The sequence below is a fragment of the Cottoperca gobio genome, chromosome 13 (genome assembly GCF_900634415.1).
Source record: "Cottoperca gobio chromosome 13, fCotGob3.1, whole genome shotgun sequence".
Taxonomy (NCBI): Eukaryota; Metazoa; Chordata; class Actinopteri; order Perciformes; family Bovichtidae; genus Cottoperca; species Cottoperca gobio.
The window spans coordinates 15195145-15219235 of NC_041367.1; the positions used below are offsets into that span (position 1 = coordinate 15195145).

General features: G+C 40.7%; 4 protein-coding genes across 7 annotated transcripts in view; 3 read left to right on the forward strand and 1 right to left on the reverse strand.

Moving 5' to 3' along the window:
* The window catches only part of tlcd1 (TLC domain containing 1), a 6032-nt gene extending 3636 nt beyond the window's left edge, over positions 1-2396 (forward strand). The window contains exon 4 of the mRNA XM_029447218.1: positions 954-2396. Within this exon, the coding sequence (XP_029303078.1) occupies positions 954-1352 (399 nt within the window). The 3' untranslated portion in view covers positions 1353-2396. The remainder of the gene's footprint in view (positions 1-953) is intronic.
* Positions 2397-4417: 2021 nt separating this feature from the next.
* Positions 4418-10184, forward strand: rab34a (RAB34, member RAS oncogene family a). Of its 4 annotated transcripts, none has more exons than XM_029447164.1 (13): positions 4418-4687; positions 4894-4932; positions 6038-6154; positions 6247-6338; positions 6426-6494; positions 7535-7636; positions 7721-7785; positions 7954-8005; positions 8096-8177; positions 8912-9002; positions 9154-9261; positions 9343-9402; positions 9478-10184. In XM_029447164.1, exons 3-13 carry the CDS (start codon positions 6080-6082, stop codon positions 9603-9605), a joined length of 924 nt encoding a protein of 307 aa, XP_029303024.1. In that variant the 5' UTR covers positions 4418-4687; positions 4894-4932; positions 6038-6079; the 3' UTR covers positions 9606-10184. The 4 variants fall into 4 exon arrangements, with proteins under 4 accessions (XP_029303024.1, XP_029303025.1, XP_029303026.1 ...); XM_029447165.1 differs by having other exon boundaries at positions 4419-4687; positions 6429-6494; positions 9478-10182; XM_029447166.1 differs by having other exon boundaries at positions 4423-4687; positions 9343-9619.
* A 93-nt stretch (positions 10185-10277) lies between these two features.
* Positions 10278-12340, reverse strand: LOC115018251 (adenine phosphoribosyltransferase). The gene is made up of 5 exons (XM_029447169.1): positions 12159-12340; positions 11899-11988; positions 11572-11701; positions 10534-10629; positions 10278-10453 (listed from the first exon to the last, which is right to left on the reverse strand). Exons 1-5 carry the CDS (start codon positions 12279-12281, stop codon positions 10314-10316), a joined length of 579 nt encoding a protein of 192 aa, XP_029303029.1. The 5' UTR covers positions 12282-12340; the 3' UTR covers positions 10278-10313.
* A 7306-nt stretch (positions 12341-19646) lies between these two features.
* proca1 (protein interacting with cyclin A1) lies at positions 19647-23684 on the forward strand. Its single transcript, XM_029445699.1, has 4 exons — positions 19647-20299; positions 20384-20516; positions 21581-21715; positions 21832-23684. Exons 1-4 carry the CDS (start codon positions 19780-19782, stop codon positions 23453-23455), a joined length of 2412 nt encoding a protein of 803 aa, XP_029301559.1. The 5' UTR covers positions 19647-19779; the 3' UTR covers positions 23456-23684.
* The last annotated feature ends 407 nt before the right edge of the window (positions 23685-24091 follow it).

Sequence of the window (24091 nt, forward strand, 5' to 3'; positions counted from 1 at the left end):
AAGGCTTAGCTGTGCGTTGCATATGCTGTTATTGAGTTTTACTAAATACCATTTAATTATTAATCATAAGTATCCACTGAACAAACGGATCCAGAGAGGAGAGAGAAATTACGGGACTGTAGAAGACTGTTCTTTGCAGCCTGAGTTGAGCTGAATGCAGCAGGTCGCCTCTGAGCAGGTCATTGTTACTCATGAGATCAACTGGCAGACTTGTTATTGTCACCTCACTGTATCTTGGAGAGTGTCTTCTTCATGGGTCCTTAAAAGTTTGTGAATCTGAGGGGAAAAAATCAAGGCCTTTTTGAAAATATTTAAATAAACATGGGTCATTGAAAGGGCTTGAAGTTATATATATATTGTGCAACCATTGTATGCAGGTGTGTCTCCAGCAGTTGTGTCATTGTGTCACCTGCCACCTGCTTTGTTGGGGTCTTGAATTTGCAGCAATTGGACCTGGAAAGTCCTTAAGTCCTTGAATTTAATGTTTAAGAAGTTGTGGGAACCCTGCTTTTTTTCAGTCTTTATCCTTGAACCATCCATTTTCTCTAAGTGGCTGAAAACAATCCGGCCTGAGAATTTTTTTTACATTTTATTGCTGATCAATGTGCTCCATAAAATCTAAATGATGTTTAAACTAAGTTTAATGATTAAACGCAAGACTCTTTCCCAAAATCCAATCCTACATGTTTGGTATCTTTGGAAACGTTGGCTTCTTCACCGGAATTTAAAGTTAACGTCTGTGGGTTTACACATTTGTTTGAGGTACGGCACATGTTTGTTTTGGTGATAGTGGGGTTTAGGAGGTTATATGAGGAGCATTGCTCAAAAAATGCTTTTTAAGGGAAAGAAAAAGAAGGCAAACGATAAAAGCAAGGCCAATGCAAATAAAGTCAAACAATGAAACCATCAGGTGATAAGCAGTAAAAGCACCTGTCTGTGTTTCTCCTCCTCAGGTGATCTCGTGTTTCCTGTACAGCCTCTACACTGAGCTGTATGTAGGCGGCGCTGTAGTCGCTCTCTTTGTGGAGGTCAACAGTGTCACCCTGCATCTGAGGCTGTTGCTGAAGCTGGCGGGCGTTCAGTCCTCCCGCCTGTACCATATCAACAAATTAATCAACATCATCACCTACGTCACGTTTCGTCTGTTCACCCAGTTCTACCTCACCTGGTACATCGTCCAAAACTACACCTGGCTTGACAATGGTTTTTTCTTCCTCATCGCCATAATGATGATGAATATTATGATCGGGATTTATTTCTACCGCCTGCTCCGTGCTGACTTCCTCCCCCGGCGTAAGACATCTGTGGGACAGAACGGGATGCATAACAGCAAAAAGTTTCTCACTGATTGACTGGGGGACGTTTGTGGACTTACATTGTGTTTTATTTAAAGTGGGAGTTTACACAATTTGCCTTTCTTCAAACTGACACCATAATTCCTCATGTGTCACACTTCCAAAGACCCCCCCCCCCCCCCCCCCCCCCCCCCCACTTCGGTTTTTGCAGTTAAACAAACAATATACAACGTGTTGGTCAATGAGCTTTAGAGGTAGCTGGTATGTAGATGTTCTTGACTTAGACAGCCAGGCTAACTTGTTCTCCCTCTTTTCCAGTCTTTCTAAGCTGAGCTAAATAGCTGCTGGCTGTGTCTTTAGTGTACAGATACAAGTGTGGCATCAATCTTCTTGTCTATGATGCCATGTGCGGCTGAAGAGATGCAGGGCTGTGACTGTACTAGACTCCACTGGTAACACAGGAACATTTTATGTACCTCTTATATGAAATCTGTTGGTATTTAACAGAAGTGGGGCTGAAGCTGGATCTTCCTGCCATCTAACAGTCTGGTAATTGAGCACCATGACCACCCTTCACAATGAGCCGGTAGCAGCACAATCAGTACTGATATTGATTATCACCAGTAGTTAGACTTGATGTGGAGTGATAGAGTATCCCCACAGTGTGTAGCTTCTTTGCAAAATAGTAATACTTTTTCAGAATAGATCAATTTCTTTACGATCTCTTCTCTCCTCTTCCTCTTCTTTACTAAAAATGTCCTCAAATATGCATTCATTTTGGTATATTTCAAGTGATAATACAACACCATCAGTGGACTTTAAATGCTCATTTTCTAATCATGCTATAAATTTCAGCCAAATGCCAAGAATTGGACAGATTAGATGTGTCTGACCTGTGCTGCAGTGCCTTTACCACAGTGCCTTTTTACAAAGAGAATAACATAAAGATAATGCATAGTTTTTTTTTAAGACAATAATTTTTGTTAATAAATAAATTTGACCGTGACTATGTATAATGCTACTTGTATTACCTGATTTTTGTAGGAGCCCCTGTTTCTGGATGATTGATACCACAAAATAAAAACATTTTAAAAAAAAGTGTTTATTTTGTAATATGCACTCTACTGAGGAGAGAAGGTTTGATGTTTTGTTCTGTTTTACATTCACAACTGAGAAGACGAGATACTTTACTTAAGTAAAAGTGCCAATACAACTTGGATTTTTTGCTAATCTCTACATTTGGATAATTGGATAATTTAACCTCTTTGGGCCTTAAACAGTTAAACAAATATAACATCTGACATCTGAAACATGAAAAGGACCCTCAAATAAACAGTTTTCTTTAAGCTAAACAGGCTGGAAACCATTGTTTTTTTTTATCAACTAGAGGACACAGTCTTCCTCAGTGTAAAAATATGTTTTAATGTTCAGCAAAAGCTAATATTGGGTTGAAAAGCGCACAGCTCCCCCCTCCCATCCTCACCACGTTCTACAGAGGCACCATAGAGAGCATACTGACCAGTTGCATCTCTACCTGGTCTGGAAACTGTAACCCCTCAGACTGGAAGTCTCTGCAGAGAGTGGTGAGGACAGCGGAGAAGATCATCGGGACGTCTCTTCTTTCAGAGACACTGCTAAAAAACACGCTGCCTCACCAGAGCCCAGAACATTAGTAAAGACCCCACTCACCCCCACCACGGCCTCTTCTCCCTGCTGCCCTCTGGCAAGAGGTTCCGCAGCATAAAGAGCAGAACAACCAGACTCTGAAACAGTTTCTTTCCCCAAACCTGAGCAATGTGAACTCTACTCTGATACGCTTAAATATATATATATTTTATACAGTGTGTATATATGTTATTTATATATAGTACATTTATATTTTAAGTACACATTTTATTTTATATTTCTGCATCAGCACCACGACACTCTTAAATATTTATGACCACTTATTCAGTCACTTTTATAGTAAGCCAGGACAAACGAAATTTCATTTGAATTGTACATTGTATAGCTATATTCTCTTACAACAATAATAATAATAATAATATATTTTATTTATAAGCGCACTTTTCATTTAAGTAAACAAAACTCAAAGTGTTACAAAGTCAAGTTACAAAGGGATCTCGTGACTAACAGTGTGGACAGGAGAAACGGTTACAGAGACCAAAACCTCTCATTGTACATTTTATTTGCCACACATGTCAAATCTAATGCCAATGATCTGACAAAGTCTACTTTTGTCATGTTTATATTGTCAGTTTTTGTTGACACTAATAAGAAACACCTCAATAATATTATGTGACCGCTGTATTAAGGTAGACCTGAAGAAATGTGTCACTGTCCTTTAATTTACCTAATGTTTAGGATGATGTTTTTTCTGTAAAACATTACAATAGAGAGGAGAGTACATTGCATTGCATGTTAAGAATGTAAAAACTGTACAAAATTAAAAAAAATTCAGCTCACATATTTAGACATTGATATAAAAATAATAATACATTATTGACCAGGTATGTGTACACATACAAGGACATTGTGTTGCTCTCAATGTACGTACACAGAAACAAGTACAGCTAACAAAAATAACAAAAGTAAACATAAACATTTAGCTATTATTTACAAGTAGGTGAAGGGAAAAAAATATGAACAATATAACAATAAACAACAATATGCAATGTCTATATATCAGACTGTTTCTGTAAATTGTAAACAATAATTCAGCAGTACAATGGTGCAGTGAAAATATGCTGGAATAAATATTGAATGATTATGTTAGTATTATTGTTTTTTTTTTTATTTAATGCTATATATACATATTACATATCGTGTTAATGTCTTTATATTTAATATATTTCATTATTGTACAGTGAGTCTATCAGTGAGACACGTGTTGCGTTTGTAACACAGAGGCTTACAGCGACCTCTGCTGTCGACACATTTCATTGACGGACAGGAAACAAAAAAAAGTTACAAAAGTTTTCTATTCGTTCACCTGTTTATTGTAAAAACATCCGCATGCATACACGTATGGCAATTACACATCATGTAGAAACACTAACATTGTGATATACACAAATAAAAGAAAGTAATTATACATGTAGATAGATTGAATGTGTTTTCTTCCCTAATTTCCGAGTATTCCTCATTTCCTCCAGCAGGGGACCGGGCAGAGGAAATCTGGGAGGAAAGAAAAAAGAAATCTGAGTCAGCAGCAGCGGCTCCAGTCTGCTTCTCCTCCTCAACTTCCGTGGATCGATTTAAGCTCTGATCTTCATCAAATCTACACTTTAGTGTTCATCAATGAACATGCACGAGACTACAGTAAACTAAGAAGCATCTGTGGAGGAAAAAACAGCCGAAACACAAAAGAGAGAAGAGTCCGTCTCGTTGAGGTAACAGCTCAAACACATTTGTGTTTAAAGTTTAATGTAGGCATGTGTGTGTTACTTTAACATATCTTTGTTAACGTGGAACTTTACAAAGATATTAAGACACATAACTAGTTTTTTTGGATGTAAAATGGAGTTTTATGGTGGACCTAACTCTTCTTCTTCTTCTTCTTCTTCTTCTTCTTCTTCTTCTTCTTCTTCTTAACCAGGAGCTTTGATGAACAAGAGGATTAAAGCAGATCTGCACAGTAAGTGGATCAACAGTGATTACAGTTGTCTGGTCTGGCTCTGCATCTGGTCATGTTGCTACACAATGGAGAACAAATATGTTCTCTCACTACAGTTTATTGTTTCACTTGGGTCTTTGCCCGGCTCTCTTTTTATTTATCCAGTGAGCTGTAGTCTTTACTGTGACTCAGGGGGAGGTAGGTATATGTGCGCAGTTTGCGGGAACAGTCTATGTTCTGGTTTCCTATGGAAATAAAACAAGTAAATGGACAAAAAAAGAAAATCAGAGCTAATGCATCCCACATTTATAGAAACCTTTGCTGTTTATAACTGACATTTGAAATACAAGATAGTGATAAATGTGTATTTTTCTTTGGGCTAATTTTTATTTTTTTAAAGAAACAAAGATATGTATATGTCAAAATATATTTAAATTAAGTTCAAGTGAGGTCTTCATTGTCCCACAAGTGGAAATGATTTGTGCACCATAACAAATAAACAAACACAATAAGAAATATGACAATGGAAATGTGGCTAATGATTACTTCTATTATAGATTTATCTGCCTACTGTTATTTTGATTGATCAATTCAGTCTGTGAAATCCCCCCAGAATCCATAGTGATGTCTTCAAATTCTCTGTTTTGTTCAACCAACAGTCCAAAAACCCAAACATATGCAGTTTAACTTGAAAGTAGACTCGGAAAACCAGGAAATAATCACAATAGAGCTGTCAAACCAGTGGATCTTTGGGGTTTTGCATGTGTGAAAGAGTGACAGAAACGATCAATCAAATATTTTCCGTTAATTAATTAATAAAAGATGTTTCAGCTTTAGCACTAACATTTTTTGTAATTTTATAATTCTGTTTTAATATGTGTATTTGTATATAAAATGAATGTCAATTAAAAATTTGAAACATTTACTTTTTCCTGTTTCCTCAAATTACCATTATAAGTTTTAGCACTCTGGGTTCATTTAATATCTTTTACGTTTTATTTCTAGTAGCAGCAGTAAAAGAGAGCAGCAGGTCTGATTATTGGGCATAAAAAGGTCATTGACTGCAGACTGGATATGATGACGAAACAGCTTTAACGAGTGAAAATGTCTTTCTCTCTCCGTCCAGCTCACCGCATGTCCCTCTGCTAAACATTTACCTCAGAGCTTCATGTCTGTCCGAGTTTCAGCCATGAGTGTTCTTCCTCCTGTTCGAAGGGACCGTGTCATTGCTCAGCTCCCTCAGGTAAAATCATTCAATATCAATATATTATATGTAATAAGCCTATAGCTGTCCACCATCACTCTAAAACAGAAGTTTCTCTTCATCTCTTGTAGTATTTTAGGAAAGAGGCAGCTTTCCACACGAAGGAGGATTTCAACAATAAAGTGAAGACGGCGTGTCAGGAGCAGCGTACCGGCACTGTGGGGTGAGTACAAGAACCAGCAGCCATGCTGGATGTGGTGGTTTTTGTGGCATTTATTTAATTGTTGCTACCGTCTTTTATTCTTCTCAGCAGATTTAAAATCTCTAAGGTCATTGTTGTGGGTGACCTGGCTGTGGGGAAAACATGTCTGATTAATAGGTAAGCTCAACACAGGCACTGGTGCAGTTCTGGCAATAAATAACTCAGAGGACATGTTCTTCCTTCAATTATTATTATTATTAACTATTAAAAAGTGTAGAAATGTAAGATTTGCATTTAAATGCACACTGTAGACATAGACAGTGGTCGAATGTAACTAAGGACATTTACTAAACATACTGTACTGAAGTACAACTATGAAGTACTTCTGCTTTACTTAAGTAATTCAATGTTATGCCAGTTTATACATCTACTGCACTACATCTATCTGACAGCTGGGGGTACGAGTTACTTTATTAACAAAACATGATCAATTTATGAAATAAGATACTGTGCTGTAGATTAAACTATTCTAAAAGTAGCACCTCCGCCAGCTGTAACATTTGAATGTTGCTTACATGTTAAAGCATCAGTAAAAATATTACAATAATATAATATATGTAATAATATATTTCTCTGGAAGGCCCAACAAGTACGCTAACTGTAATACTCTAAGTACTTTTTGCTTTTAATACTTTTGTGTACTTTTATTTAAGTGAAATCTTATAGGACTTGACATACAGAGAGGTATTACTATTTTTACTTAATATGAGTTTCTTTCACCACTGGCAATAGATACAACCTTTTTAAAAGCTAGTTTAGTTAGTAAACATGTTTTCTCACTTTAATTTGTAGACGTTTTAACTGAAACATTTCCATCCTAATTCATTGGTGCTGAATATAATTTAGTTTGTGTGGCTCAAAGCATTACAAATGAAGTTTTAAGGAATTTAAAAAGGCAACATATCTTTCCTGAAACAATGTCTGTGTTTTTGTGAATAATCCACAGAGCTCTGTACTATATAAACAATAAATATAAATAAATAGTCCCTAAAATATGTTTCTGTTATTTGGGTGAACCAACCCTTTAAAAAAAACTGATGTGAATGGTTTTATATTTTACTGAAATCTTTAAGATATCTTGATCACAAACAAAATGTATCAAAAATATAGCCTCCTTCATTTAGATTACTACTGAAGACAGCTTTTCATGTTTCCAGATTTTGCAAGGATGCTTTTGATAAAAACTACAAGGCAACGATCGGCGTTGACTTTGAGATGGAGCGCTTTGAGGTGCTGGGTGTTCCCTTCAGCCTACAGCTGTAAGTATAATGTCTTCATGATCATACATAAAACCAAGTAAATAGTCTGATGTGACATTGCCTTCATGTCGGTCTCTGTTACAGCTGGGACACTGCAGGCCAAGAGAGGTTCAAGTGCATTGCTTCCACATACTACAGAGGAGCCCAGGGTGAGTTATGTGTGTGTGTGGTTCAGGGCAGCGAACTACAGAAATGTACTAAAGAATTTCTTCTTTCCATGGACAAAATGTGAAAAGAGAAAATGGAGCAGTGTATACACTACTGGAATGTGTGTCTCTTAAAACTGTTAATTGATGTAATATTTTCTCTTCTTCCAGTTGTGATTATCGCGTTTGATGTGAATGACATCGCCTCTTTGGGCCATGTAAGGTGAGCTCATTTATTACGAGCAGAGTGTTGGTACTCGTACAGTTTTTCATCCCAGCTGGTAGATTTCAACTTGTTTTACTCTGTCTGCAGGCAGTGGCTCGAAGACGCCCTGAAAGAGAACGACCCCACCGGCGTTCAGCTGTTCCTCATTGGCACAAAGAAAGACCTGAGCGTACGTCTTTTTAAAGTGGGAATGTCTTTAAATGTCTTTTTTATTGGAGTCAAATGTGAATTGTTGCCGGCAGCACAAAGCGTTAGTGTCGGACTCAAACCTCAGGAATGTAGTCTCCCCGTCCTTCACTGCACTAGACTCCAAAGCTTTTCTGATAGAGGCTGAAATGCTGACATTTCTAAGAGATTACTAACTGTATTTAAGCAGCGGTGGGAAGTAAGAAGCAGACTGCTCTTCTATTTCAAGAAGTTTGTTATTTTTCTTGAACTATTTGAAATGTGTCTCTTCTTTGACTTTACTGTGATTTTTGCACAGATGGTATGCGCACGCTGAGATTCAGTATTTAGTTTGTGTCTATTTGGACTTGCTAATGCGGTGTCTTTTTAAACAAATTCGATTACAGGATCAAGTAATGTACCTTTTTTATTTCTAAAATATCTCAGTACTCTTATTGCCTCTGAAAAACATTATAGTTTATAAAACTATAGAGCTGAACGATTAGGTGATGTTACAGAAAATCAAATGTCAACTATTTTAAAGCAAATACACCGAAAAGTAAATTCCCTTTTCTGACTTCTCAATAGTGATGATTTGCTATTTTTCTTTGTCTTATGTGAGAGACAACTTTATGTATTTGGATTTTAGACTAGTTGGCCAAAAAAAGAAAGTATTTATAAATTAAGAACCTTTTGTGTTTGTGTTTGAACCTTTTGTCTGCTCTGGTTCCTCGACAGTCTCCTGCTCAGTATTCTCAGATCGAACAAGACGCCCTTAAACTAGCACAAGAGATCAAAGCCGAGTATTGGGCTGTGTCCTCGCTGACCGGTGAGCCTTTTATATTCAAATACGTCAGTTTTGAGAAACAATAAATGTGCATCTATGTACTTAGAAAGGATTGAACAATATCTCTCTGAAGAGCATGCCATTTCTTTTACTAGTAAGTCCCTTACTGATCTGTATTTCCTGGATGCTGTAGGGGAAAACGTCAAAGAGTTCTTCTTTCGAGTTGCATCGTTGGCATTCGAGACCAACGTTCTCGCTGAGTTGGAGAAAAGTGGATCGAGGCAAATCGGTGGCGTTGTCAGTGAGTATTCAAACAATCATGATCATAAAAACCATCACATTTGCCACATAGTTTTAACACCCAGCTGCTGATTTGTTCCAGGAATCAACAGCACATCAAACAATCTGCACGCGTCATCAAAGAAGAAACAGCCAAACTGCTGTCAGTAAGAATGGAAACAGAAGTTTTAATAATAATAAGAATAATAAGAATAATAAGAATACATTTTATTTGGAGGTGCCTTTCAAGACAACCAAGGACACCGTCAAGTCAAGTCAAAGCTTCAGACTGAAAATAAGGAAAAAGACTTAAAGGATTTCTGTGGTCAAAGCAGAAGGAGGGACGCTGGAGTTTCTACTTCCTGATACGGTTGAGTTCAGTTTTTCCTGGCCTAGAAAGAGTTTTCCTCTGTGGGATGTGGATTCTTGTGGTGTTGCTCAGTTAAACTTGTCTGGAGTTACAGAGTGACACAGCAATTACACACAAATGACTGTTCTGGTACTGCAGATTTGCCAAAGAATGACTGGATGTTTTGTTTTTTTAACATGGGAGTGTGTGGATGCTTAAATATTCAGTCAGTCTCGCTGCTGTAATTTTTTTAACAGTTAAGAATTTTCTTTACAATAATACTCGAATTTACCTTAAAGTCTTTTTTGTTGTTGTAAATGAGCGTTTTTACTTGGTACTTACCGCTTTTCATAATATTGTAGATCAGAGGTTCCCAATCTTTCTATAAGAATTAAGATTATGCAGTAACTCACAAGAAACAATAGCTGCATGTTGGGAACCATTGTTTTTATCAACAGTGTATGCTTCATAGGTACTTTTAGTTTCCAATATGAATATTTGAATCTTGGTTTGTTTTACATTTATTAAAAATATATATAAAAAACAAAAATGTCTGTTTTGAAAATAAACGTTCTCTCCTCGAACAGTTATTTAGTAAAACTTGTGTTATTTGTAACATTTACAGCAATGTCAATGTCAATATCACTATTACCCTTTTCTTCTTTGAAATATCACCATTACCCTTTTCTTCTTTACTGAAATTGTAAGAAATCATGCTTTCCTGTTCAGTTGAAGGTTTTGAAGGAATCAAGATGCTTCTGGTCAATTTGGCTCTGGAGCTCTTCTGGGATGCAGTGAGAGAACTTGTCATTTTCTTTAATCCACAATCCTCCTTCAGTGTTCTCGGTGGCTACAGCGGCCACACCTGCAGGAAGCAGAGTGTGATTTTTTTTAATGTTGAGGATCTTTGAATTACGCCGTTATGAATTAACCATCATGACTGACCTGCAACAGTAGCTCCCAGCCGCTCCACCAGATGGATGGCAGCTTTCATAGTGCCTCCAGTCTCTATCCATTGGTCCACTAACAGCACCCTCATACCTGCAGGAAGGAGAGACGTGTCAACTGCTTATATCAAAGCATTATTATTTTTTTAAAGACATGGCAAAAAAAAAGGAATAGTTTGTTATACTGTATCCAGTGTAAAATACAAAACAAACTACAAAACAAATAATATATTGTTCCATACGGTGAATAAATGTACAGATGTACAAATGTAAATATGCACACAAAGGATTAAAGCAGGCTGAACTTAAATCTAACATTTACATCTATATTTCTGCTGCTCATTCTCTAATCATCCACCCAAAGGATTTGCCTAAAAATGTATAAAATAAATATAAAGAGATAAAAACATTTCTAATAATAGTTTATTTAAATCCAAAATATTAAAAATATGATGTTTATTGCGGGGACTAAAGGGATCTTTGATGTATTAAAGATGAATAAAAGAGTTACTCCAAATTGGCATCCATAATATCTGATGTGACGTCAAAGATACAACTCCAACATCTACTGGATGTTTAATTTACACATTAACACTAGAGGGTGCTGTGTCACAGGGAATACATGGACATAAATCTTTTGGGTCGTGTAATATTTAGGGTTGATTATAGATGATTAGTTCACTAATCGATTAGGCGATCAAAAGAATCAGCAACTGTCTCATAATAGATCAAACATTTTAGTCATTGTTCAAGCAACAAAGCCACAGACTTTTTGTCGCCAGATGATGATCTAAGTCATCACTGAACCAGTGTATGCTTTTTGCATGAAAATTGTCCAATAATAAGACTGGATATTTACAAAAAACACAAAAATGATTGATATTCTTTTCAGCACTCACAAACTGAAGTCTGGTATTTTTCAAGCTGTAGCTCTCACAACCCTGAGGTGTCCAAACATTGCAGCCGGGTAAACATTCATCTCTTCAAAAGAAATAACGGACATGATTAAAGGATAAAAAGCAAAAGGAAGATTAACCTGGTTTTAGCACATCCAGTCTTACTTCCATAGTCTTTTCTCTGCCTGTGTAGTCGGTGTAGTTTTGGTGTTGAGCTTTGCGAACAGCCAGAAAACCTTTTCTTAGGCTGATGGCAACAGACCTGAAAAACATTCATCAGAAACATTCATCCACACTGACAGAATGATATCTCAGAAGTGATCACCGTCTGTGGCTAACCCCCAGTGAGAAGTGGACAAGCCATGTACCACGAGGAATCAAAGTATCTAAATTTAGTATCTTAGGTCAGGGCTGAGGTTTCCTGATTTATGCTTCCTCGTAAGATAAAATGAGAAATGAGGAAAAAAAATGAATCCCATTGTATCTATCCCGACAACCAGGTCAATGGTGTCGCTGTGGAATGGACTGAGAAGGTCTTTGACACAGTCTGCAAGAGTCTGAATGGAGAGCCAAGACAGTAAATGCACAAAATGCAAAATTCAGCTTGTATTTTTCTGTAATAAATTAGTTTTATGCTGTGTTCGATGACAGGAGGGAGACAGTCCAAACGATATCAAGTAACAAGAAATCATCATCCTCCCCCCTCCCCCCCCCCCCCTGATCATACCTGGGAGTTGCAGTAGAGTCTGGAGGGGTCCAGCCAGGCAAAATGTGATCCTTTTGTGTTGGCTGCCATCAGAGAGAGGTACCATCCCTTATGTCTGTCTGCAGGAGCGGCCAACAAGTTCATTTGAAAAAGGAAAATACTTCACGGCTGTGCTGTTAGAGGGAGAAACTGGGGTGCATGAAGTGGACTGTGAATGAGAGAGTGATCTCAGGTTCTGGGGGAATGGTGGGTGGGAGGGGGTTGTTAACGTTGAACTAAGTGACTTATTCACCCTGAAGTAACAACCAATGAATTAAGTCTCAAACTTGTCAACCATTGTAGAATAAAATAGTTTTATTTTTAACTTGATACTGTCTTCGTGTATCCTGATTAGGGTCTTCCTTTCTGTATGACACTCATCTCAGTATTTTGTTTTACATTGATTATTACACCACTATGGATGAAACCCCTTCACCAGAGGGGTCACCTTAAAACAAATTTCACAGTAATTTGTCATATTCTTATTGTTTTTCCTTCATTGTTTCTTCATTGTTTCCTTCATGTTTCCTATTCACATTTTTTAAATGTTATAATACTTTTTTTAAATAGTTTTTATAATATTTCTGCATTTTTTTCAATATCTGCTTTTATTTTACATTTGAATTTCTCTTACTTAAAGGTTTAATGTGTAATTCTGAGCCACCTGCTCTAAGGAAATAGGCAGTATTTCACCTCTAAACTGGGTCCATACAATCTCTAATGTTTATATTTTAGTTGTAGCAGTTTGGCATATTTATTGTATTCTAATATATTATTTATATTGTGTATTGCATTTACTCCTGTGTAAAGCCTGTCAGTCAGTCAGTGGGAAAGAATACCAAAATTCGACCAAACTGCTGAAACTCTGAGAGCCGATCAAAAAACATCTGCTATCTTCTAATCCTCACGTGGGGCTGATCCATCGGTGTTTACTGGGGCACTAATGTTAACCGGGGCTGTAGTCTGTGTAACGTTACCTTAGTGTGTTTATTGGATTAAATCCAAAGTGGAAGAAGCTATAAAGCAACCAGAATATTTGTCTCATCTTCTCGGTGGCGGCGCAGCCAGGAGTGTAAGAACAAAAACTTTCAGAGAGTTAAAACTTTCAAGAGTTAAAGTAGTGAATGATAAAACTGACATTATTGTTGTATGATAATACATGTCAAAGAGCAGATTGAATGAAAAACTGAAATAACACACAGCAGTATGATAACTTTGAGAAAAAAAAAAGCTGACATAATAGTCACTGGAAAAGAGGAACTAATTCATTCAAGTTTCCAAATGTTGTTTTTTATACTATGGTTGAATGAAATAAAAACCTGTTGGCATGTTTTGTAAAGTATTTGTTGCAGTTAATGAGGAAAGACTTGCAAAAAACAGTAGAATAGTAAAACGTTGTATTTCAACATTGATTATTAGATTTAATGAAAAGACATTTTGCGATGTTATTAATCTGACCAAATGCATAATTTTCACTATTACTACTACAGTGAATCAATGAGATAAATATTCTTGGGATTTGACCAGAAGCTATAAATTATATTTAAAATACCGCCACCTTTCACACATACTCACAGCCACAGCTCATATTCTCAATTTCTTTTTAGAATTGATTATGAACTATCTGCTACATAAAATTACATATTACTTTTAAGGGGAGACTCCTGCAGTGACGCATTGTTAAATACAGTAGAATTTGACATCTGTGATTTGTGTTGGCACTTCTTTTATAAACACTATCACCCTATTGCCTCTCTGGGAACCATCACCTTATCGTGGTGGAGAGGTTTGTGTGTCCCTATGAACCTGAGAGCTGTGTTGTCTGGAGCCTAGTGCTCCTGGTAGGGTCTCCCAAGGCAAATTGGTCTCAGGCGAGGGGCCAGACTAAGAATGGTTCAAAAACGACTTCATGAAAAAAAGGGAAAGGAAAGGAGAGACCCTGCCCGGAGGAAGCCCGGGGCCCCCGTCTGGACCCAGGCCCAGAGGGAGGGCCCGACAGCGAGCGCCTGGTGGCCGGGTTTGCCACGGAGCCCGGTCGGGCATAGCCCGAAGAAGCTACGTGGTGCCTCCCATCCATCCATCCATCCTGTGGGCCCACCACTCATGGGAAAAACTGCTGGGGTTGGGTGCGCTGTGGCAGTGATGGTCAGGGACCTCGACGGACCAGACCCGGGCAGCAGAGGCTGGCTCTGGGTACGTGGAAATGTCACCTCTCTGTGGGGGAAGGAGCCGGAACTAGTGCGGGAGGTGGATCGCTACCAGTTGGATCTGGTGGGGCTTACATCCACGCGCAGTCTTGGCTCTGGAACCATACTCCTGGATAGGGGTTGGACTCTATTCTTCTCCGGAGTTGCCCAAGGTGTGAGGCGTCGGGCCGGGGTGGGGATACTCACTAGCCCCCGGCTGAGCGCCGCTACGTTGAGTTTACCCCGGTGGACGAGAGGGTCGCCTCCCTACACCTTCGGGTTATGGGGGGGAAAACTCTGACTGTTGTTTGTGCCTATGCCCCAAACCGCAGTTCTGAGTATTCGGCCTTCTTGGAGACCCTGAATGGAGCCCTGCAGGGGGCTCCAGTAGGGGACTCCGTAGTCTTGCTGGGAGACTTCAACGCACACGTGGGAAACGATGGAGACACCTGGAGAGGCGTGATTGGGAGGAAGGGCCTCCCTGATCTAAACCCGAACGGTTGTTTGTTGTTGGACTTCTGTGCTAGTCATGGAATGGCCATAACAAACACCATGTTCGAACATAAGGATGCTCATAAGTGCACGTGGTACCAGAGCACCCTAGGCCAAAGGTCAATGATCGATTTTGTTATCGTATCATCTGATCTGAGGCCGCATGTTTTGGACACTCGGGTGAAGAGAGGGGCGGAGCTGTCGACTGATCACCATCTGGTGGTGAGTTGGATCAAGGGGTGGGGGAAGACTCTGGACAGACCTGGTAAACCCAAACGGGTAGTGCAGGTGAACTGGGAACGTCTGGGGGAAGCTCCTGTCCTGGGGATCTTTAACTCACACCTCCGGCGGAGCTTTTCAGACATCCCTGTGGAGGTTGGGGGCATTGAACCTGAGTGGGCGATGTTCAAAACCTCTATTGCTGAAGCTGCGGTGATGAGCTGTGGTCTCAAGGTCTTAGGTGCCTCAAGGGGCGGTAACCCTCAAACACCGTGGTGGACCCCGGTGGTCAGGGAAGCCGTCCGACTGAAGAAGGAGTCCTTCCGGGTTATGTTATCTGGGAGGACTCCGGAAACAGTAGCAGGGTATCGAAGGACTAGAAGGGCGGCAGCTTCTGCCGTGTCAAAGGCAAAGCAGTGGGTGTGGGAGAAGTTCGGAGAAGCTATGGAGAAGGACTTTCGGTCGGCACCAAGGTGCTTCTGAAAAACCATCCGGCACCTCAGGAGGGGGAAGCGAGGAACCATCCAAGCTGTGTACAGCAAGGGTGGGACCCTGCTGACTTCAACTGAGAAGGTTATCGGCCGGTGGAAGGAGCACTTTGAGGAACTCCTGAATCCGACTAACTAACGCCCTCTATGGTAGAGGCAGAGCTGGAAGCTGATGGGGGATCATCGTCAATTTCCCTGATGGAAGTCACTGAGGTAGTCAAACAACTCCACAGTGGCAAAGCCGCAGGGGTTGATGAGATCCGTCCAGAAATGCTGAAGGCTTTGGGTGTTGAGGGGCTGTCTTGGTTGACACGCCTCGTCAACATTGCGTGGAAGTCTGGGAAAGTGCCTAGGGGTTGGCAGACCGGGGTGGTGGTTCCCCTATTTAAAAAGGGGGACCAGAGAGTGTGTGCCAACTACAGGGGTATCACACTTCTCAGCCTCCCTGGTAAAGTCTACTCCAAGGTACTGGAAAGGAGGGTTCGGCCGGTAGTCGAACCTCTGATTGAAGAGGAACAATGCGGATTCCGTCCTGGTCGTGGAACAACAGACCAACTCTTTACTCTTGCAAGGATCCTGGAAGGGGCCTGGGAGTACGCCCATCCGGTCTACATGTGTTTTGTGGATCTGGAGAAGGCGTATGACCGGGTCCCCCGGGTGATACTGTGGGAGGTGCTGCGGGAATATGGGGTGAGGGGGTCACTTTTGAGGGCCATCCAATCCCTGTACCCCCAAAGCGAGAGTTGTGTCCGGATACTCGGCAGTAAGTCGGACTCATTTCCAGTGAATGTTGGCCTCCGCCAGGGCTGCGCTTTATCACCAATCCTGTTCGTGATTTTTTCATGGATAGGATATCAAGGCGTAGTCATGGAGGAGAGGGGTTGCAGTTCGGTGACGTGAGGATCTCATCGCTGCTCTTTGCAGATGATGTGGTCCTTATGGCATCATCGGTCTGTGACCTTCAACAGTCACTGGATCGGTTCGCAGCCGATTGTGCAGCGGTTGGGATGAGGATCAGCACCTCTAAATCTGAGGCCATGGCTCTCAGCAGGAAACCGGTGGATTGCCTACTCCGGGTAGGGAATGAGCCATTACCCCAAGTGAAGGAGTTCAAGTACCTCGGGGTCTTGTTTGCGAGTGAGGGGACGATGGAGCGAGAGATTGGCTGGAGAATCGAAGCAGCGGGGGCGGTATTACAGTCACTTTACCACACCGTTGTGACGAAAAGAGAGCTGAGCCAGAAGGCAAAGCTCTCAATATACCGGTCGATCTTCGTTCCTACCCTCACCTATAGTCATGATGGCTGGGTCATGACCGAAAGAACGAGATCACGGGTACAAGCGGCCGAAATGGGTTTTCTCAGACGGGTGGCTGGCGTCTCCCTTAGAGATAGAGTGAGAAGCTCAGCCATCCGTGAGAGACTCGGAGTAGAGCCGCTGCTCCTTTACATTGAAAGGAGCCAGTTGAGGTGGTTCGGGCATCTAGTAAGGATGCCACCTGGGCGCCTCCCTAGGGAGGTGTTCCAGGCACGTCCAGCTGGGAGGAGACCCCGGGGAAGACCCAGGACTCGGTGGAGAGGTTATATCTCCTCACTGGCCTGGGAACACCTCAGGATCCCCCAGTCGGAGCTGGTGGATGTGGCCCGGAGAAGGGAAGATTGGGGTTCCTTACTGGAGCTGCTGCCCCCGCGACCCGATCCCGGATAAGCGGTAGACGATGGATGGATGGATGGATATCACCCTCCCAAATCCCAAATATTCAGATATTTGTCAATAAACGCTCAAGTTTTGAAACACTTTTTTTTAGGTGCATATTGTGAAACAAACACAAACACAGCACTGTAGTCACTTGATAATAATTGATATTAATACTGACTAATGATCCTCTAAAAATGTTACATTTTCCCCTCATGCATGCCTCAGGTTGTTATTCTAAATGCTGCTCAGAGCTGCTTCAGATGTTCAGAATCACAAGAGGATCGGTGTCTAAATAAACTCAGCTTATGTTCACAGCAACACAATCCATTATTTTACTTTAATCACAATATTTTCCCAGCTGGAAAAGTTATTACAGTTATTAAATAAACTGATCTGAAATTTCATCCCAGTTTTATACAACAGAGTTCAAGCTGAGCTTCAGACAGTGTTCACCTTTCTGCCAACAGTCACTGTACTTTCCCACAGTTCAGCGTGAACTAAATGAACTTAATGTAGATGTAACACTAGCATACTCACATGCTTTATTTTACAAGGTTATAAATCAGAGCAGATATTAAAATATTAACATATCTGAATAATGATGCTGCATGAGTTCATGCTGATGGATTTATTTATTATTTGGCCACCTGGGGGCAGCATACTAAAAGTAGCTTACCAAAAGTAAAAGTACATATTCTGCACGACTCATTTCATAAAAACATACATACAATACAAACATTACAAAAAAAAAAAAAAAAAAAAAAAGATTTCAGCGGGGCAGTAGTTGGGCATGCGCATTGCTCAAATTCTAAAATCTTTATCAGCAGGCTACTACAAAAAAACACACTTTTGTATGTTGACAGCAGGTGGGGCTAATTATACTATATACCGTACTATAATATTATATTAATTTTGCACCAGTATACTCTGCGTGTATGGTACACTGAGCACAAATGTATACGTATCCTTTAGTGAGATACTTCATTGAACTCATCTAGACGGCGCGGTCCTGCAGCTGTCTGAATGGAACCGCATGAAACAATACAATGCTTATTTCACATAAAGTGTCACCTTTCTGTTTCACAGTGCGCTCCACACGAACTCAGAAATCTTTCCAGTGGGATTAGCAGCCTCATTTTTTTTGCCCCAAATCTCTCCTGCAGTGACCACTCTAATTTATGAGAAACCCTTTTTCCCTCCCTCAAGATTTTTGTCGAATGTTGCCTCTGGTGATTTTACATCATTTCTCTCCGCCTTCCAACAATCCGATTTGACTGCCTTGAGTAGGCTGTATCTCCGCCTCTAGAGCTCCATGTAAGTCCCGCCATGTGACACAACACTGGGCTGATTAGGAACACAACCCGACAAGAGCTTTTTCTTTTCTTTTCTTTTCTTTTCTTTTCTTTTCTTTTCTTTTCTTTTCTTTTTTTTCCGGGGAACAGCGACTTGTTCACAGATGCAGAGGAATTTGCTGTGTGCATTATTTTCTTAACTCATGTGATTTTAGTGAGTTTCACTCACATTTAAGTCAGATATGACCGGACATATCTACATAACAATTCGTGCTTGGAATCTGTTTGTCTGATGATATAAAGTACAGCAACACTGCATTACTACATAATGTTTTTTATTATTGTGTCATACACACTATGCCTTTTTGTTTGACACCGAAGAAATAGTATAATGAACAACACGGTTTATCACATTTTCACGTGATGAAATCCAACAAATAAATAATAGTTTTTAATCATATAAAAAAGAATAGAGGTTAGAAAAAGCAGCATCATCAAGAGGCAATTTGAAGCACTAATTCGGCTAATAGGTAGTCCATACAAACGGCACAGGATACTATGATACTACACAGTTAATTGATGTCTCCAACCATCAGCTGTGGCTCCTGTGGGCTGCTGAGGCCCTTCGGTCAGTGTGGAGGTTTGCGTGCGAGAGCGCCAACCTTTCTCCACATTCCACAATGAGGTGTTTTGTCCCTACATTGTGATTTAGGTCATCACCAATTCAGTGCCTGTTTTGTGGCATTTGAAAGATGTCCAATCTCCTGGGTTGGCACAATCACCCCATGCCTGTTACCATGGAAAGCGGGGGCAAACTAGAACCTCCTCCATGCGTGTTCCCAAAGTAAATCTCCACTTTCTCTGGGGTTGTGGTGAGGGGGTTGGGAGGTAACTTGCGGTCAAATCTCTGTGCAATGTAAGGTGCTAGAGGTTCATGATCTACACACCCAGAAATTAACTCTCTCCTCTCCTTCTGCACGTTTTAATTCAGTGCGGTAACATACTGGTGAGCACGCTGCAACTGTGTAATAGATAAAAGCTGCTGTACCCCATCCTGGAAATCTAAAGAGGTTAATTCAGCTGACTCCTCCCAGCGTTGAAATTTATCGTATTAATAATCACACCACTTGAGCTTCGCCTTAAAAGTGGGAGGGCTGCTCGAAAGCGCCGGAAAACCGTGAGGAGCTGTCTCCGTTACGCGTGGTGCTGAAAGTGCCATTTGCCGCATCATGTGGTCGGTCTTCTTTGTCTTTCTGTCTTATCTGGACAGAAACTTCGTCAATGGCGATTTCTTGAGCCGCGCTTTGGACGCAGAGAAGGAGAGCAAAGAAATGTTCTCCATGCTCAACGGCACCTTTTGCGCAAAAATGTCAACTGTGAGGGAGAGCTTCCTGTACCAGGTGTCAGACGGAGCCGAGGTGATGCGCTCCGTCGTCAGCCCCGCCGGGAAGCTTGTGAACTGCTCCGTCTTAGTAAACCAGATACAGGTGAAGTCGTTCATGCATGAGTGCAGGTTAGGACTGAAAGAACAGAGAGCCGGGCGGCGGCTGGAGACGCGTTTTGCGCGCATGGATGAAGCCAAACTGATGTGCCGGGAGTTTAAAGAGAGGTCGGAGCGCAGCGGCAGGGTGAAGGGTGATGACTCTGTGCTGCAGGACAAGGTTTTACAGAGATCTAAGAGAGGTTTCACTTATCCGGGGACCCTGTGGTGTGGAGCTGGAAACATGGCTGATCATTATGGCCAGCTGGGTGAGTTATATGTATTCAATTTCTTCAAGTTAAAAAACCTAATCATGTGAGTGTATAATACTAATTCTGACGTCCTTGTTGCAGGAGAATTTGCAGAGACCGACAGCTGCTGCCGTATCCATGATCACTGCCCTCACGTCATCCACGCATTCTCCTCTAATTATGGCCACACTAATTTCAAGTGGCACTCCATCTGTCACTGTGACTGTGATAATGCGTGAGTAAAACATTGAAGTCTCACCTCTATGTCAATGAAAACAAAGTATGCTTCGCGTTAAGCTCAATGTACTGTTGATTGGACCATTGTTGAGTTTTTAAGCAAATGCTCCAAACACTGCTGTGTTTAGGATACGCTTTTGATATGAAAGGGAGTCTGACAGCATGTGCAACACTGAAAACATTATTATTTATTTTCATTAAAAGGATGTAACATTGTGCATCAGCCTTTAAAAGATTCAGCTTCATGACTTGTAAAAGATTAATCAACATAAATAACTGCATCAGAATGAATTACACATATCAGAAATAATAAACAAAAAATAAACACTGCAAACTTCACAGCTGTTTTGTCCATATAATAAATGTTGCTTTCTGGAACTTGCATTGACCAGCAACTTCAGGGGTTTAAAAGGCATAAATAACATAATACAAAATGCACCAGAATTCATAAAAAGCTGCATAACCTGTTAAAATAAAGTCAGTGAATTCAAGCCGTTAGAGCTGCTGGTTGCTGGTTTTATGTCATTGTGACACATGTTAAGGGCCACATTTCTCTTACCAGTTTACAATTAATGTAAAGTTCTCTATTCAAGATCTTACTGTAAAAGATAGTGTCCATTGTTTCACCTTTTGATTAATAATAAAGGTAGGTGTATTTAAAAAAAAAAGTCTATAGAGGTAGAATGTAAGAAAGTATCAGAAGGAGTGATACCTTGGTTTGCCATTGGTTAAACAAAAGGACAATAATAACAATAATAATAATAATAATAATAATAATAACAATAACAATATTGCAATAATCATCTGATTAGGATACCTGATTTAACACCTAAGTAAATAGTTTATTGGCTAATGCAAAAGTTTGGATAATTTTAAACAACATTTTAGAACAGCTCGGTAGATACCCTGCAAATGCATTATATCCCAGGAGCATCTGCAGGAGTGGTATCATAGCAACAAGTCAAACTCAGCAAATGTGCCTTCATCCTTTTGTGAAGTTACTCGACTCTTATCGGTCAACTTGCATTGCCATCTCCTGAAACAGTTTTGCTCTCCTTGCAGGTTGAAGGACTGCCTGAGGAAAGTCAACGACACGTCTTCTAGGGTAGTTGGTCAGGCGTTCTTCAACGTCATCGGCGTACCTTGCTTTGAGCTTGCCTATGAAGAACAGTGTGCAGAGCGGCACTGGTATGGCATGTAAGTATCAGTGCACTTTAGTGTTAAACTTTTAAGTAGATTTAAAACATGTTGAGCTGTATTACTTTCTGAAATCACCACACACACAAACCTCCCCTTCGTTTGCTCTCGTGTAGGTGCAAACGTTATGAGCAGCTTCCCATTGCTGTGTTGAATGAGGCGGTCCCGTACGACTTTGGTGGTATTGACGTCATCGATAAGTTGCCGATTGCTCCTCCCAAGAAGGAAGAGTCCAAGAAAAGCGAAGAAGAAGAGAAGCCGGAGAGTACAACACAGTCTACAATGTCAGGTCCTGGAGAGCCTTCACTCGGAAACGTGGTCACTGCCGCCGAGGACTTCATCAAGGTCCTCGCTACCGTCTCTACTTCTCAAAGCTCTACTGACTCCGATAAAGGCGAGACGCAAAGCTCGGAGAAGAAAAAGAGGAAGAAAACAGGGAAGAAGAAGAAAACCAACAAAAAGCCAAAAGGAAAGGGGAGGAAGAGGAAGCAGAAAGCTGAGGAAGGAGTTGCAGTTTCACCCTCTGGCAGCAAAGCAGAAGAGGTCATCGCTCTAAGTAACTTCATCAGTGAGTCACACAAACACGAGCAGTCAAGTAGAAACACAAACAGACTCGGTGACAGTGAATATAGGCTCGGAGGAAAAGAAGAGCCCTTTAATGATGTCATGAAAGATGAGCCAGCGATGAATAAAGAGACCGTTTCCATTACGCCACCTGCGACAGTCCAGAAGAAACCAGCAGAGTCCACAGAAGAAATCGCTTTTTCTACGCCAACAACCACAACAACTGCTATTCTACACAAAGCAAAAACGAGAAGGCTCAGAAAGGGGAGGAGAAAGAAGAACAAGAAAGTTCCTCTTCTTTCCTCTGAAGAGCTTATAACGAACCCAACAGATAACTTAAAAGCCATTTCTGTCCCCAACATCATTACCATAACCCCAACGGCACAGCCCAAGCAACAAAGCTTTGTTGTCAGCACTGCCAGTACCCCCCTTGTAATTCTAAAAGTCAAAAGGAACAGGTCAAAGGAGCGGGGAAAAAAGAGGAAAGTCAGCTCAGCTTCTCCCATTGTGCCCGCTGCCCATGAAAATTCCTCCACGGACAATCTGAGAGTAATCCCTCTCACCGGGGCTCCCACCGTACCGTCGATGCACGCCACAGAGCTGAAGATTTCACACAGGATGGACCTTTATGGAGAGAAGACGATGGTCCAAGTTACGGCTCTGAACTCCTCCTTTAGTGTTTTGAAAAGGCAGAAGTCGAAAGGACTTAGAAGCAGAAGGAGGAAAACAGTTTTGCCTCTTTTTTCAAGTGAAAGTCCTCATGCACGTGACAGCCCTACAACCACTGCTGCCATTAGCAGGCCTTCAGAAGAAACAGAAACTCAGAGTGAATGGAGGCTTTTTACTACCATCACAGCAGCCCCTCCTATCACTACAAAACGACACAGGCAGACCAATAGGAAGCAGAGAAAACCAAGAAAGAAAGCCATGGCTGCTTCTCTCATCAATGGAGTTTCTATCCCGAAACAGACAGAACAAACACCAATGACTTTTACAACCACGCCATCCAAAGTCGGCACCACCGAAGAGCTCAATCTTCAGAGGTCTGAAAAGCCCTACGTGACCACCTCAGCATCTCCAGTCATGAGTCCATTTCAGTTATCTATTGAGAGAGCAAAAGCACAATTCACCCGGAAGAAGAGGAGGAAAGCAACCCTGTCTCTTAGACAACAATGAGCCATGTGGTGCAACAGGATAGGCTAAAAAAAAACTTAGCTGGCTAGCTTCTGCCGATCAGATAAACTTGAGTTAAATGCTACATCAAAATATTTACGGTATAATCTTTTCTGGTTCAGCATTCAAATCACAGAAATGTACAGAAATCATATTTGATTGTAATGTGAAAATAGTGTTTTGTAATACTGTTTTCTGCATGTCTATAATAAAATTCCTGAATGATTATATGAATGTATCTGAGAGTGCTTCCGTTTATATTTATTGATAAGACAAACACAAGTAAAACTTTTATCATTAGAGTTAGATAAGAAGATGGATACAACTTCCGTAATAGCCTAAATATGAAGCTAACACTGGCAGTCGTTAGCTTAAAACCACAACACGTCGGGTTCTTTTACACTTTAGTTTTTTGCAAAAATGAAACAAACTAGATCTGATGTGTAAATCAGTGAGATTTAGAAGTGCTGGTAATCAGATTTTGTTACCTTTGGACAAAGCCAGGCTAGCTGTTTCCTCCTGTTTCCAGTTTTTGAGCTAAGCTAAGCTAATGGCTGCTGGCTGTGGCTTCAACCTTTTCATGCAACTCTGTAAGAAAGTGAATAACTGTATTTCCCACATTGTCCATCAATTCCAGTT